The sequence below is a fragment of the Aedes albopictus genome, chromosome 1 (genome assembly GCF_035046485.1).
Source record: "Aedes albopictus strain Foshan chromosome 1, AalbF5, whole genome shotgun sequence".
In the NCBI taxonomy this organism is placed as follows: domain Eukaryota; kingdom Metazoa; phylum Arthropoda; class Insecta; order Diptera; family Culicidae; genus Aedes; species Aedes albopictus.
The window spans coordinates 261,796,906-261,811,392 of record NC_085136.1 but is presented as its reverse complement, the minus strand read 5'-3'; the positions used below and the strand labels follow the sequence as shown (position 1 = coordinate 261,811,392).

At 47.9% G+C, this 14,487-nt stretch overlaps 1 protein-coding gene across 1 annotated transcript; it reads left to right on the top strand.

Annotated features, from left to right (window-relative positions):
- Positions 1-2,852: 2,852 nt before the first annotated feature.
- On the top strand, positions 2,853-12,299 carry LOC109398974 (calcium-activated chloride channel regulator 2-like). The gene is made up of 2 exons (XM_062846705.1): positions 2,853-5,089; positions 9,463-12,299. The coding sequence occupies exons 1-2, from the start codon at positions 3,055-3,057 to the stop codon at positions 11,040-11,042; spliced, it is 3,615 nt and encodes a 1,204-aa protein (XP_062702689.1). The 5' UTR covers positions 2,853-3,054; the 3' UTR covers positions 11,043-12,299.
- The last annotated feature ends 2,188 nt before the right edge of the window (positions 12,300-14,487 follow it).

Here is a 14,487-nt window from a genome sequence, read left to right as displayed (position 1 = left end):
TCTGTTCTCAGTCATGGCCTACTAGTGATTGGGGATAGCTTAGTTAGGAGATAAGTAACATTTAATACTACAAGCTGGTTGGTGTACGTGATAAGAAATTCAATAAGCAAACTTTTTAGCATATAATTTTGATAAAATAGTTTTTTCACAGATTAGGTACTGATTGTGTAGAAAACGAAGAATCTTAACCCGTACATCAATCCGTTTTTAATTAAATAATATTTTCAATTTTTTAGAAGCATTTTAAAATTGACTTCCTATGCTTCCCCATGTTAAAAAATCGGCGCTTCACGCACATGATCAACTGTGGTAATTTGCTTCGTAGACCCCAATGCGATTTCGCGGGCCAGCCCCATCGACAAAACAAACCGATTTCCAAGCAGGATTCGACTAGGCTTCTGGTCGCGTTGCCAGTCACACTAACACACTCGCAAAAGATGAGCAGTAGGCCTACCTTGCCGCATGCGGGTCCCCTGGTATAAACAATAACAATGATAACAATGCTCGACAACATAAATCATGTTCACGGTGTTTCTATTTATACATCGGTTGTCTCGTTGACGGGGGGTGCTCTAATGCACAAAATACATACATATTCCCAACAAAGCCTGCCCGGGAATCTTTTGGGTCTTGGGTGTCCCTTTTGTGATTCCCTAAAAACTTACACGGAGAAACAAAAGTACCCAAAAGTGAGTTCAATCCACCCAACTTCGAGGTTGCGTGCGGGAAGTCAATTTTGAGTTGATGGAGTTGATGTTGAGGTAGGTAGTTTGCATTTAGGCGTATTCGGCCAAAGTACCTAAAGTCGAAGTTTTTTTCACTCAACCGTCAGTTAAGTTTACTCAACTTTCGATACTATGTCACTTACTCAATTTTGGCTTCCCGCATCGAACTCTCAAAGTTGGGTTGTTTTGCTATTCACTCTTTGACAACAACAAAGAGAGCGAATGAAACAGGATGCAAAAAAGAACTCAAAAGTAAGTTTAAAAATACTCGAATTTGGGTTTTCTTGTTTTTCAGTGTAGGTCTCGAAAAAAGATTTTGCTCCTGGGTGTTTGAGATGACATCAAGCGGGTTTCCTGTGATTTCAAGCGAGCATGAAACGAGAGGATGTCAACGATGTTTTGGAGTTTCCAGGGGAGAAGGCTTCATCTCAAATTTTGACTTGTTTCTGGTACGCTCATAGCGCATTCCAGGGGTTTGAGATTTGTTTATGAGATTTAAAGCCCTTACAAAGGCGTTTTTAGATGTTTAAAGGGCGTTTCAGAGCGATTCAGGGACCTCCCGTACATGAAATCCCCTAATACGCTAACACTCCCCTGAAATTCTCTAAATTATCGTAAATCCACATGCGATTCCCGGAAACCCCCTGAAACGCCCCTGAATCCACCTAAGACTCTCTGGGATTCTACTGAGACCCCATGAAACCCTCTGAAACCCCCTGAGACTATCTGAAATGCCTTGAATCCTCTGATGTACCCCCTGATATGGCCATGAGCCTCCCTGAGCTCCTGAAACTCCCTAGAACTGAAATCCCCTGAAATCCCGCTGTAACACCCTGAGAAACCCCTCTGAATCCTCCTGCGAATCCTAAGGCCAAGCCTGAGACCCCTTGAAACTCTTTAAAGAAATGAAGGAAAAATGATTTCCTGAAGATTTTCAGAGAGAAGTTTCGTATAGGAAATTATAACTAAATTCATAGAAGAAGGAGTCCATCTTTACCCCTTGCTTAAATCACCCGTTTCATTGATCGTTATCCCCAAATGAATGGTTTTGACCGTACACATACTTCATTCAATAATAAAGTCAGCCTGTTAAAACAAGTTACACAACATTCCTGCAACTGCAACGCAGCCACGTGGTTCAACATGATCCTCGCGAAATTCCAGCTGCCTCTGACCCAAAATTATACAGCTCACCGGAAGAAACTGGAAGCTGCATCAAGTCTTTCTCCGAAAAAAAAACGCCAAAATCAGACCCCCACATTATCCACAACGCAATCAGCAAGCGCAAACGTGTGCCACCTGCTGCCGCCAGCCAGACACACGCTTATGTCAATTAGGCACCCGATTCTCCGGGAAAAGCATACACGTTTATTTAGGCCTTTTGCGGCGGGCTGGACGAGATGCACGAGTCTGCATCGAACTACACGGGCGCTGAGAAAACCAGTTTCCCTTCGCTTGCATCGATGAGGCTTATCATCTCTCGGCGGAGGGCATCTTCGGCGCGGAGTTCGCTAATAGCAGATTTTACAACCGCCGAATGTGACCTCGCAGCTCGAACGATATCGAAGGCTGCCCCCTAATGTAATGCTCCGCCGAAGTCATAAATAGACACATCATCTCAGGCTCATCTCTCAATGCGGCGACGATAGATCATCAAAGCCGCTCAATTTGATAGCAATCATATATGACCGACCACCATGCATCGCGTCGGCACTGGCACTGGTTGGCATTTCGTCAAATGTCGGTCATTACGCAGAATTTCGCACAATTAAAATTACTCAACTCGACCGCTAATAAGCGACGAACCCACGCGAAGCGTGGTGCTTGCCTCTCTTTGGCCGAGTCGGCTTTTCGGGCCCAGTTCTGTTCAAAGCCGAGCCGAAGAAGATTCACCTAGCACAAATGGAACTTTTTTTAATTATCTGCCCGTTCACGGTCATCCATCCATCAAATTCCCTTTTTCGAGACCGGGTTCGTCGCTTGATCGTTTTTCCGCCAAATCAAACTCGATCCGCCCTCTCTCCTGCGAGCGCGCGCGGGTCGGTCTGTGCGATCGATTTATTATTCGAAAATCAATCATTTCTCACACTCGTTTGCTAGATAGGTAGGTAGGTACGTGAGCTTTCAAGAGGACGAGGCCACTCGACAGAATTCTCTTACGAAATCAATTTCCTCGTTGTGTCGGGCGGCTCAAGTCTTTCTCGCAGCGCAGACGAATTTTCAATTAACAACAGTTGTACTCGAGTGCCGTGCCGGGCTCGGGAAGAAGCGTGAGAAACCGCTCAACTAATTACTTTCCCTCTTGTTTTATTTTTCTGCTTTCCAGATTATGCTAACATCTGCCTCCCAGTACCTGTTCTCGGCGCTGGACAGTCGAGTGTACTTTGGCGAAATCTCGGTTGTGCTGCCCGCTCAGTGGCCAAACTCATGCATCCCGTACAATCAGACTCGGACTTCTTCTAGCGGTGAACGATCAGATGTAACGATACGATCGCACACCAAAGCCGAGTCACTCATCTGGACCGATCAGTATGCGGGATGTGGCGAACCAGGTGATCAGATCTACATCGATTCGGAGGTCTTGGGACGGGACACGATCGGACGGGAATTCGTCCGAGAATGGGCCAAGTACCGGTATGGGGTGTTCGATGAAATTGGATTCGACAAAGATCCGGTTTATCCCAGGTGTTACATCAACGATGATCACGAAGTCAAACTGACGGGATGTTCGGACGCTCCGGTGAACGATCATGGGCTGTGCGGTAGTCCCACATCTCCGCCCGTCCCATACAACATCAGTGACATTCTGGACCGCAATGCCCGAACAAGTATTATGTTTGCCGCTGAAGCCCCCAGCGTTTCCATGTTCTGCGACGAAGGTACCCACAATCGGTACGCCCCGTCAAAGCACAATCAGATGTGCGATCGTCGAAGCACCCTGGACGTGATCCTCAAACATCCGGACTTCGTTTCCGAAAGTCCCATCGCCGTGAATCCGTCCGTGATCATCAACACAACGCCCAAGTTCAGCTACAAAACCCGCAAGTCAACACGCTACGTCATCATAATCGACGAAACCTTGGACATGCAACTTCGAGAGTCGTGGAGTTTCCTCCGATCAGCTATCCGAAAATGGGTTGTCTACGATCTGCCCGGCAACACCGAGATCGGAATGGTTCTCGCCAACGACACCGCCACCGAGAAGATCCTCCAAATTTCCTCCTTGCATATCCAGGAAAACAAAGACCTCGTCGCATCATTCATACCCTACTCCCCAAGCGACTCTCGTCAACCAGCCTGCCTAACCTGTGCCATCTCCGACGCCATCAGCATGCTCAACGAACGCACCCGCATCAGTGGACCGGCCAACTCGGTAATCCTAGTCGTCGCCCCCGGCATGGACTTCTCAATCGACTACAAACCCCTTGCCAACGCCGCGCGAACGAACAAGATCCGCATCACCACCATCAACTATCCGAACGTTATCCGACGCCAACCCCTTGACGCTCTAGCCCATGGCACCGGTGGATCCGCCTTCTCTGTCTTCGAGTGCAAATACAACGGAGAGAAAACTTACCTTACCACCTATTTCGAGCTAACCAACGTCCTGTTCAACATCGGTAAACAGTACTACGAAGGCAACACGAACGACCTGCCCGTCGAAATCTACCGCAAGGAACTCGTCGACGTCATCGACGACTCCAACCAGATCTCCAAGCGAACCAGCCGCACCGTCACCGGCAGCTTCATGCTGGACTCGTTCATGGGTCCCCCGGCGAACTTCTTCGTGTACATTCACAACCCGGAAAACCCCCTGATCACGAACCTCAAGCTGACCAGCCCGAACGGTAACGTCTACACCGCACGGAGCGACGCCAGATCCCTGGTCAAGCAGCTGATGATCTCGGCCGTACTCAACGAAACCGGCACCTGGACGTACACGATCGATCGCTTCAACGGCAATCCCCAGCCACACTACGTCCAGGTGATCGCCACGCCTCGCTCAAAATACGCTCCGGTGATCCAGGCTCGCTCGTGGATCCACCAGAGTAAAACCGGTGGACCGCCGATCATCTACGCGGAGGTCAAGAAGGGTGACCTGCCGGTGATCTCCGCACTGGTTGAGGTCACGGTGACTCGACCGGACAAGGTTTGTCAGGCTGGCAGCGGAATGGTGCACGAATGTCGCGAGAAGCTGAAACTGCTGGACACCGGTGCCGGTGATCCGGACATTACCAAAGGGGATGGAGTGTACTCGCGGTACTTCAATGCGGAGGAGTTCGGAGGGTCCGGGGCGTACCAGTTCGAGGTGACGGTTAGCGACAACGGGAACACGGCGTACTCGCTGTCCGAGAGCTATGGAGGTAAGTCTTGAGGATTTCAATTTTAATACAAACTAATAGTATGGCATCAGTATCACACTTGTTTTTGTGTCTATTTCAACACTTCTACTCAAGGACGATGTTCTGAGGATTTGTCAGGATGTCAGCCAACATAGCTTCCGTTGGACAATTCTTTACTTTGTCGATGTGCTTTGTCCGTCTGGTTCCTCCTTCGGTGTTCAGCGTAAAGATGCATCTCTGGTGGTCTTCCTGGATTGTCACTGGGTGCCGGATAAACTCGCCACGCCAAGTTCCCACATTAGCTTCAGTAGCCAGAGTAGTTCCTTTACCGAGGTTAAACAGGAAACTGGAATTCGACTTTCCATCAACGCGATCATCAGCATCGGCATCACCGTAGCCCTCGAAATGACCAGCTCATCCTAATTGCAGCTTCATTCCAGTGGTTCCCTCCAAGAACTACAACGCTCGCTTCGCTTTCATCCAGTTGCTCTCCGTTGATTTGTTGACCTTACGCCTGAAAATGGACGCCGTGATAACCAGATCTAGCCGTGTTCATACAGTGACGTAGAGCAAAGCGTCTATCAGTGGTATTTCTCTACGGTGGTCAATACCTTCTGCTCTGTTTGCTCTGCGGTGACTTAGCCAGGATCCTTCGGAATCTGTGTTGATTACGCTTGCTCCATGACGAATTTCACCGAAATCTTCGAAATAGCTGTAGCTTTCTGGACTAAGCAGGAATCTTCCGTCCTCTTGTCGCTCGACGTGGATGCCGAAGTACTGATCCATATTACCCCGACAAGTCATCCTTAATATTCTTTTCGGGTGCTTCCGCACGCTGACACTCTGTGTCGGCTTCGGTGGCGATCAACATGTCATCTACGTAGAGAAGGATGACCGAAGACTCGTAGGCCTCCACGAACAGGCAGCTGTCTGCTTCCGTAGCTCTGTACCCCAGCGCCTTCAAAACATCCGTGATGGTACGGATCCGGATCCTTTCGTATTGCTACATCCCATATAAGCTCCTCCCAAGGTTCCTGCTCACATGTTCCGGTCTCCCGGATTTATACCTGGGATGGTCTCTGAAAGTTTGCAATGATATCGACATGCTTCATATGCAGCTTGCGACGAGTTACAATCGACAAGAGTACCCGGAAAGTGATATGTTTCGCAGCCGGCGCCTCGTTGTAGTCCTTGCATCTGGCCACATTCCCATTCTCGTCAAAGTTCTTCTGGAAATCCCACCAACAGCTTATCAGTTTCCGGTTCGGGTGTAAATGTACGATGTCCACTGTTCCCGCTCTGAACTTGCCAGTGCTTCTACTAGCGATTGAAGTTCCCACGTTTGCTGACTCACCAGGCTGCTGGTTTCGTGGAATCGACATGGTGTCACACCCTTGTTCGGTGGGATTGACACACCTATCGGCGTACTTGTTGACGGTGGTCCTCTCGGTGCGTTGAGATGACGTTCATCGGCTTCGATGTGCTCGGTGAGAGTAGTGTCTTCAAGCGACTCGACGAACGCGTCCGCTCCAAATGGTTACACGTGGCTGTTGGAACTATTTAGTCCACCAAATCTACCTCGCTCCTACACTCCAATCACGTAACTGAAGGTTTGACGCTACCTGTGCGTTCAACGCTTCCAATATTGCAACACCCCTTCTTAGCGTTGCAACCTTCGCTACACGATCATCTCGTCCTAACTCGAAGCTCCTTCTCACTCCATGCCTTAGGCTTGCACAAGCTAATCAATATTCCGAGATCCGTCCAGGCTCGCCAACTCCACGCTCCTTCTCCGGATCATTTCTCCTGTCGGCAAACTCCTCGTCTAGGTGTGGCCGTGGAGCTTCATCCAATGATCCAACTCCACAAAACTTCTATCGAGCTCCTCCCGGAGCCCAGCCAGCAGTCATCCAGTTGACCCGTATCGCCTTTCGTTCCCATGGATCTTGTCCTCTGTGACAGCCAATCCATCCGTCTAAGGATCCCGTGCTGCGATTCCGCGCCTTATACGGCCGATCCTTCTCCAGGTCGATGCGTACTGTGGAACACGCTGCTGGGCCCATAAGCTGTTGGAACTAGTCCACCAAATCAACCTCGCTCCAACACTTCAATCACCTAACTGACGGTTCGACGCTTTCAATATTTCAACGGTGGCTCAAGTCCGGCTTTTCTCTCCACCACGCTTCGTATGGTGTGGCATCCAGTGACCTAGCCGAAAGTCGGTTTGGTTCACGGCCTCTGCCCAGTACTTCCTCTGTAGTCCTGTATTTAGAAGCATTTACTGCGCCATGCGCGGTTTTTGCGTTCTACTATTCTGTTCTGATGCGAGATGTGTGATGCAGAGAACTGCTGCCTTCTCCAGGAAGCTGTTCTTAAGCTCACTTTAAAGTTCGCTTCTTGACAGCACTCGCACGCACGGATCGAACACCGCTGTCCTCGAGGAGCACACCGGTCGCTAGCTTCTTCTTGAAAAGCTCTTGAACGACACCATTGTCCCGGTGGCCAACCCAAGAAACAGAACAAGCTGTATAACAGTTTCTTAAGCTAAAGTTTACTTAAGAGTGGTTTGTTCCACTCTTGTACAACGAAATTGTTTGTTGGGGAGCTTTCTGTGCCACACGTGCTGGCAGTTTGATGTATGCGTCTTGTCGTTGGCTCTGATGGCATCGCAGGGATTCTAGCTCACCGGTCTGAACCGCAACGGCTGCCAATTATCGGTGTCGAAAATCACTTTTCTGCTCTTCGCAACGAGCTTGCGCATGGGGATCAGTACAACTCAAAATTTAGCACAAACAAGAATGTCTGAAAGGGTGATGAACGTTTGTTACCTTGCAAATCGCAGCACTCCAATACGTTCGCCCCTTTGCCATTCGCAGCTGCCATCGTTCCGTCAGTTAGAATGACTTTTTCGTGGATTGTTTCATCTAGCAAACCTCACAACAGCGGTACGAGAAAGGAATTCACGGAACGGAGAAAAACAAAAACACCTGCGTACTGTTTCAATGTACACGAACGAATGGACTTGTGTTTACATTAAACTTTTTCCAAATACAAACAATGGGCCTTTTCATTTGACGTCTTAAATCAGCTGATTGTTCGGGCGTTTGACAGTTCTTCTATGAAGATGACACGTTCTTGTTAGCAGCTGTTGTTCAAGCTTTGTAAACAAATGCATGCACGGATCTGTCACATGAAAAGGCCTATAACAACCGACAACACACATAACCATGGTATATCCACATTTCATAAATGTTGTCTCGATTAGGAAGGGTGCTCGAATGCATCTCTTAAGGCTCAATTGAGAATGGCAAATGTTCCAGAACTAAAAAAGCACTTTTTCCCAAAATGATACACAAATCGAAGAAAATGAAAATGTCCGATTGTTTATTTAGTCAATTACGACAATCGGACACGCTGGTTTTGTTCGCTTTTTCGTCATTCTGGAGAAAAGTGCTTTCTCAGTTTTAAATAATATGCGATTCTCATTTGAACCTTAACACGATGCGATGTCGCCCACGAATCAACGATCCAGCTTCCGGTTCTTTCAGCTCCTTCACGGTGAAAGCGTAACTTCCATTCCTCGCACGAACCGCCTCCGCTTTGGATGGATTCTGCCAGTTTCTCTGGTCGCAGTTGGTATCCGATCCTTGATCACTTGCTTGCTGTCGGCATTTCCTCTGCTTGTTACCTGGATTTTTGCAGAAGTGGCAAACGATGACCTTTTCGGGTCCTGTCTTCAGAACGGTTTCGCCTAAACTTCCCTTCTGCATTTCTACGAGGTCCAGCGTTAACTTGTCGACCGCCCGACTGCTCCAACGCGGTCGTTAGAGTGTTTAATGTTGATGCAACCTGCAAACTTTTCATCCAGCTTTAGCCCTGTTACGAAGAGACGCTCGAATATTTCTTCCTTCATTTCATTCACGTGCTTCTCCATATCCTCGCCTGTGCAGTACCGTTTCGCAATCAAACTCCGGAGATACGATACCTTGGATCTCAGCATCGGCTTCTCGAAATGGTCCTTTAGCCTGTTCGATGCTTCGCATGCCGGAATCCTAAGCTTGAGGTTTGCGCCACAGCTGCTTCTTCCGGTCGTGGCTTGGTAACGAACTTCTACTTACAGGTCTTCCCGGATCAGTGCTGATCTTCCAGCTGCTGCAATTCGTTCCATTCAGTTTCGGGACTTGAATTTTCTTCAGCTTGAGGAAAAATGTCACTTGTTATTTGGTTGCTATGACACCGGATGCCTAGGGGGCTGAGCCCACAACTTCTAGGGAAGTTTCAATGGAAGTACAGCCGGCTTGATTGATGATCTGACAATAACTGAAATCATGGCAGGCTTAGCATCGCACTTTCTTGTGTAGAAAACTAACGGAAATATTTGTTTTCTCTTACAGCGAACACACCAAAGTCTGCCAGATGTTGCGGAAGCTCCATAGCGATCCCGTTGAAACAACCGTCGACTCCATTCCAGCGGACTCTACAACCGATGACCATATTTGTTGCTCCAGAACAGCTGAACGATGAGAACCGTAAGCTGGTGGGACGCATCAGTGATCTGAGTGCGGACGTTGAAGGAATGCGTGTTAGACTTGGTTGGACCTCGCCGGATATGGGCGGGAAGACTGTTGCTCGATATGAAGTGAAATACGCCACCACGATCAAGGACATCGTGGACAACTTCGATACGGCAGCTGTGGTGTGGCATCACGACAACCCGTTGACGTATTCGATAGGAGACGACAGCACTTTTACGATGAATATCACTCACGAGCCGCATCTCATTGGGCAGATCTTGTACTTTGCGTTACGGCCTTACTCCAAGGTGACAAAGGACGCTGAACCGGGTCCGATTTCAAACTACGTCCGGGTGTTCGTCCCAAAGCCCAAGCTAACGACTCTGTACCCGTCATCCAGTTCCAGTGGCACGGAAAGTTACGATCCGATATGGAATTCATATGACGGTATCAACAAACATGGTGACGATGGCATGGATATCATTCCCAGAATCGCTAAGACCATGGATCTCGGCCTGGAGCTGCTACTGCCGATAATCGCTGGAATTATCCTGTTGTTAGCACTAATTGTAGTCTACTGTTACTTCTGCGTTGTGAAGAAGCGCCACGACAATCACGACGATGAGCAGAAGAAACCTATTAAACCTTTCAAAAGCGATCACAAGTCGTCCAGCCACAACGTCATCGTAACCACCACTGGAAACGCCTCTTCGCCTTCGTCGAACTCTACTACATCTTCATCGTCCTCTCCGAATCATGCCAACCATCAACAGCACATCCCGACTTCGGTGTCCTACGACATGAACCTGAACGATCACCAAACCGTGGGAATTCCAACGATCTACAGCATCGACGATGACATAACGATGTCCAAGAAGCGCTACAGTTCCATGGGACTAACCCATCCTAGAGAACAGCAGCTCATCGAAGAGCTCAAACAACAACAGCACATCATCGATGCCCAATCCTTCATTGTCCCAACGAACAATAACAACAACTGTGCCGTCAGCATTATCTCCACAGCGTCCAACAACACTACATTGACCCGATCCTACAATCCAAACCCCATGATCCCCGGTGGTCGAACACTCAGTCCGTACGAATCCTGGTCGGCGTCCCAGTTGCTCCAAGACCACGATCCGCACCATCCCCATCTCCCTCAACCCACGCTCATGGACGACCTGGTGGACAACAACGTGCCCCAGCAGTTCTACACCACACAGCCGCACTCGCAGCACGACCAGATGTCCCTCCTGAACAACAACCACATCACCGAGAGCACTCCGCCGGTTCCGCCACTTCCGATCTACACCACGTCCAGCAGTGGGAACTCCACCACCAACTACGTCTACGGGCAGCAGTCCGGCAGCAACGGTTCGGTGAACTCCGTCAACAGCAATGGCGGCATGGCGAACGGCGGTACTGACACCAAGAAGCGACGGAACGTCACTATGGTTTAAGGTGGAATCAAAAGAATCGGCGAGGGTGATCCGTGGGGATGAGGATCAAACAATGAAAGTTCTCATCGTAAAGAATTACCCAGTCGAAAAAGTGATATATCCTTGTAAAAACACATCTCGTTCAAGGGGCAAATGTGTACATTACACATTCAGTGCCAGATGTATAGGTAGGAACGATCGCTGACGAGATCATTGACAGGGATCGTGGATCGTGGACTGCCTAGGGATTTCAACGCCAGAGTGAGCAAAAATCGTATAATTATTGTTTTCAATCAATCGAACTAGTCAAATTGGAATACAGCATTGTCTTCGTGAATTTCCTAATTTTAGAACGCATTACTAGATATATTCTATACCAAGAACTGTGACCTAATTCGATTTCTGGTTTTCTTAATTTTTTTTAAACAAACATACGTATAAGGTAAAGCATTTTCCTAACACTGAATCACAGGTGATTAACGAAAGAGACAGAGAGGCCAGCATAAAGTAGTTCGTAAGATGATTGGGAGGCAAACTAACTTTTCACTAGCAATAAGAGTAAACACAAAACTGTCAGAGCATTTAAATTACTATATTTTAAACAAAGAGAGCAGTTACATTAAGCGACCTACCCAAGATAATATAATAAGAGTTTATATAGAAGGAACTAGACCGTAGCGTATTTAGATAACAAACCGATTTGAACGCACCCCGTTGTTTGAATTAGGAAAATGCAACAGAACGATGCAAAATCAATCAGTAAAGTCGAATAAAAGCATAGAGTATCTGGCATAAAACAGAAACATATTTATTGTACCATAAACAACTAAAAACAATCCAAGACATAAGGGGATAGAACTAAACTGTGGATCCCACCAAGTGAAGAGCTTAGGATATACCTAACCCCAGAATTCACCCACATTGTACTTAAGCATTGAACAACACACATACACAAAAGAAGGTCAGTTCTCTACCAAATCATCTCATCGTGTCACTGTGTCAGTATCAAAGTACATATAGTAGATAAGTCCAAATTTGTGAATTTTGTATTTCAAATTGAGTGTTCGTTCGGAACAGCAACCGCAGTTCGAAACAGTGTGTGGATGTGAAAACAAATCAACGTTTTTTGTAAATGTATCGTATTTTTTTTTAATTTGCGAAATTTTAACCTGTTTCGACGACAAGTTCAGAAATCTCATTAGGTAGTAAGTTTTAGGTTGTTTTCCACTGTACATATGTTTCAAGCGATCGAATAAAACACAGAAATTTTTAGTTCAAGTGCCCACGGTGGTATTACTTTGAGTTGAGAAAGTTCGGTTTCCCCGATTCTGATTATCAACCGGTGCAGACAGGTGCCTGTTTTTTTCTGGACCCATCTTGATGAGTTCAACTTCGGTAAGTATAGTACCAGCTATTTAGGTCTCGCTCTGGTGAATGGCCTCTATAACTTCCCTCAGCGTTGGATATTTCCGTTGCGACGTTTAAGTTCTAATCAAAGTACTGCTTCAACCTTTCAAGCAGCTCACGTTCGTCCGTCAAGAAGCTGCCGTCCATAACCCTACACATTTTGGCTCGCGGCACGAAATCTTTGCGGCGGTTTTTCTCCCGAAAGAAGCAGGATTGCTGTATCCTCTTCTGTTTGTATCGTTCCACGTTCTGGTGGGTTCCATGCTGCAGCATTACTGCCCGCGCTGTGTTCTGCTCCTCCTAAATCGCTCTGCTCTACTCGTTAAACCATTCGTTCCATCGACTCCGTTCCACGTTTACGATGGTGATCTCAGTTGCTTTATTGATAGCTGTACGCCATCAGTCCTCTGTCTGTCTGTCTGTCTGTCTGTCTGTCTGTCTGTCTGTCTGTCTGTCTGTCTGTCTGTCTGTCTGTCTGTCTGTCTGTCTGTCTGTCTGTCTGTCTGTCTGTCTGTCTGTCTGTCTGTCTGTCTGTCTGTCTGTCTGTCTGTCTGTCTGTCTGTCTGTCTGTCTGTCTGTCTGTCTGTCTGTCTGTCTGTCTGTCTGTCTGTCTGTCTGTCTGTCTGTCTGTCTGTCTGTCTGTCTGTCTGTCTGTCTGTCTGTCTGTCTGTCTGTCTGTCTGTCTGTCTGTCTGTCTGTCTGTCTGTCTGTCTGTCTGTCTGTCTGTCTGTCTGTCTGTCTGTCTGTCTGTCTGTCTGTCTGTCTGTCTGTCTGTCTGTCTGTCTGTCTGTCTGTCTGTCTGTCTGTCTGTCTGTCTGTCTGTCTGTCTGTCTGTCTGTCTGTCTGTCTGTCTGTCTGTCTGTCTGTCTGTCTGTCTGTCTGTCTGTCTGTCTGTCTGTCTGTCTGTCTGTCTGTCTGTCTGTCTGTCTGTCTGTCTGTCTGTCTGTCTGTCTGTCTGTCTGTCTGTCTGTCTGTCTGTCTGTCTGTCTGTCTGTCTGTCTGTCTGTCTGTCTGTCTGTCTGTCTGTCTGTCTGTCTGTCTGTCTGTCTGTCTGTCTGTCTGTCTGTCTGTCTGTCTGTCTGTCTGTCTGTCTGTCTGTCTGTCTGTCTGTCTGTCTGTCTGTCTGTCTGTCTGTCTGTCTGTCTGTCTGTCTGTCTGTCTGTCTGTCTGTCTGTCTGTCTGTCTGTCTGTCTGTCTGTCTGTCTGTCTGTCTGTCTGTCTGTCTGTCTGTCTGTCTGTCTGTCTGTCTGTCTGTCTGTCTGTCTGTCTGTCTGTCTGTCTGTCTGTCTGTCTGTCTGTCTGTCTGTCTGTCTGTCTGTCTGTCTGTCTGTCTGTCTGTCTGTCTGTCTGTCTGTCTGTCTGTCTGTCTGTCTGTCTGTCTGTCTGTCTGTCTGTCTGTCTGTCTGTCTGTCTGTCTGTCTGTCTGTCTGTCTGTCTGTCTGTCTGTCTGTCTGTCTGTCTGTCTGTCTGTCTGTCTGTCTGTCTGTCTGTCTGTCTGTCTGTCTGTCTGTCTGTCTGTCTGTCTGTCTGTCTGTCTGTCTGTCTGTCTGTCTGTCTGTCTGTCTGTCTGTCTGTCTGTCTGTCTGTCTGTCTGTCTGTCTGTCTGTCTGTCTGTCTGTCTGTCTGTCTGTCTGTCTGTCTGTCTGTCTGTCTGTCTGTCTGTCTGTCTGTCTGTCTGTCTGTCTGTCTGTCTGTCTGTCTGTCTGTCTGTCTGTCTGTCTGTCTGTCTGTCTGTCTGTCTGTCTGTCTGTCTGTCTGTCTGTCTGTCTGTCTGTCTGTCTGTCTGTCTGTCTGTCTGTCTGTCTGTCTGTCTGTCTGTCTGTCTGTCTGTCTGTCTGTCTGTCTGTCTGTCTGTCTGTCTGTCTGTCTGTCTGTCTGTCTGTCTGTCTGTCTGTCTGTCTGTCTGTCTGTCTGTCTGTCTGTCTGTCTGTCTGTCTGTCTGTCTGTCTGTCTGTCTGTCTGTCTGTCTGTCTGTCTGTCTGTCTGTCTGTCTGTCTGTCTGTCTGTCTGTCTGTCTGTCTGTCTGTCTGTCTGTCTGTCTGTCTGTCTGTCTGTCTGT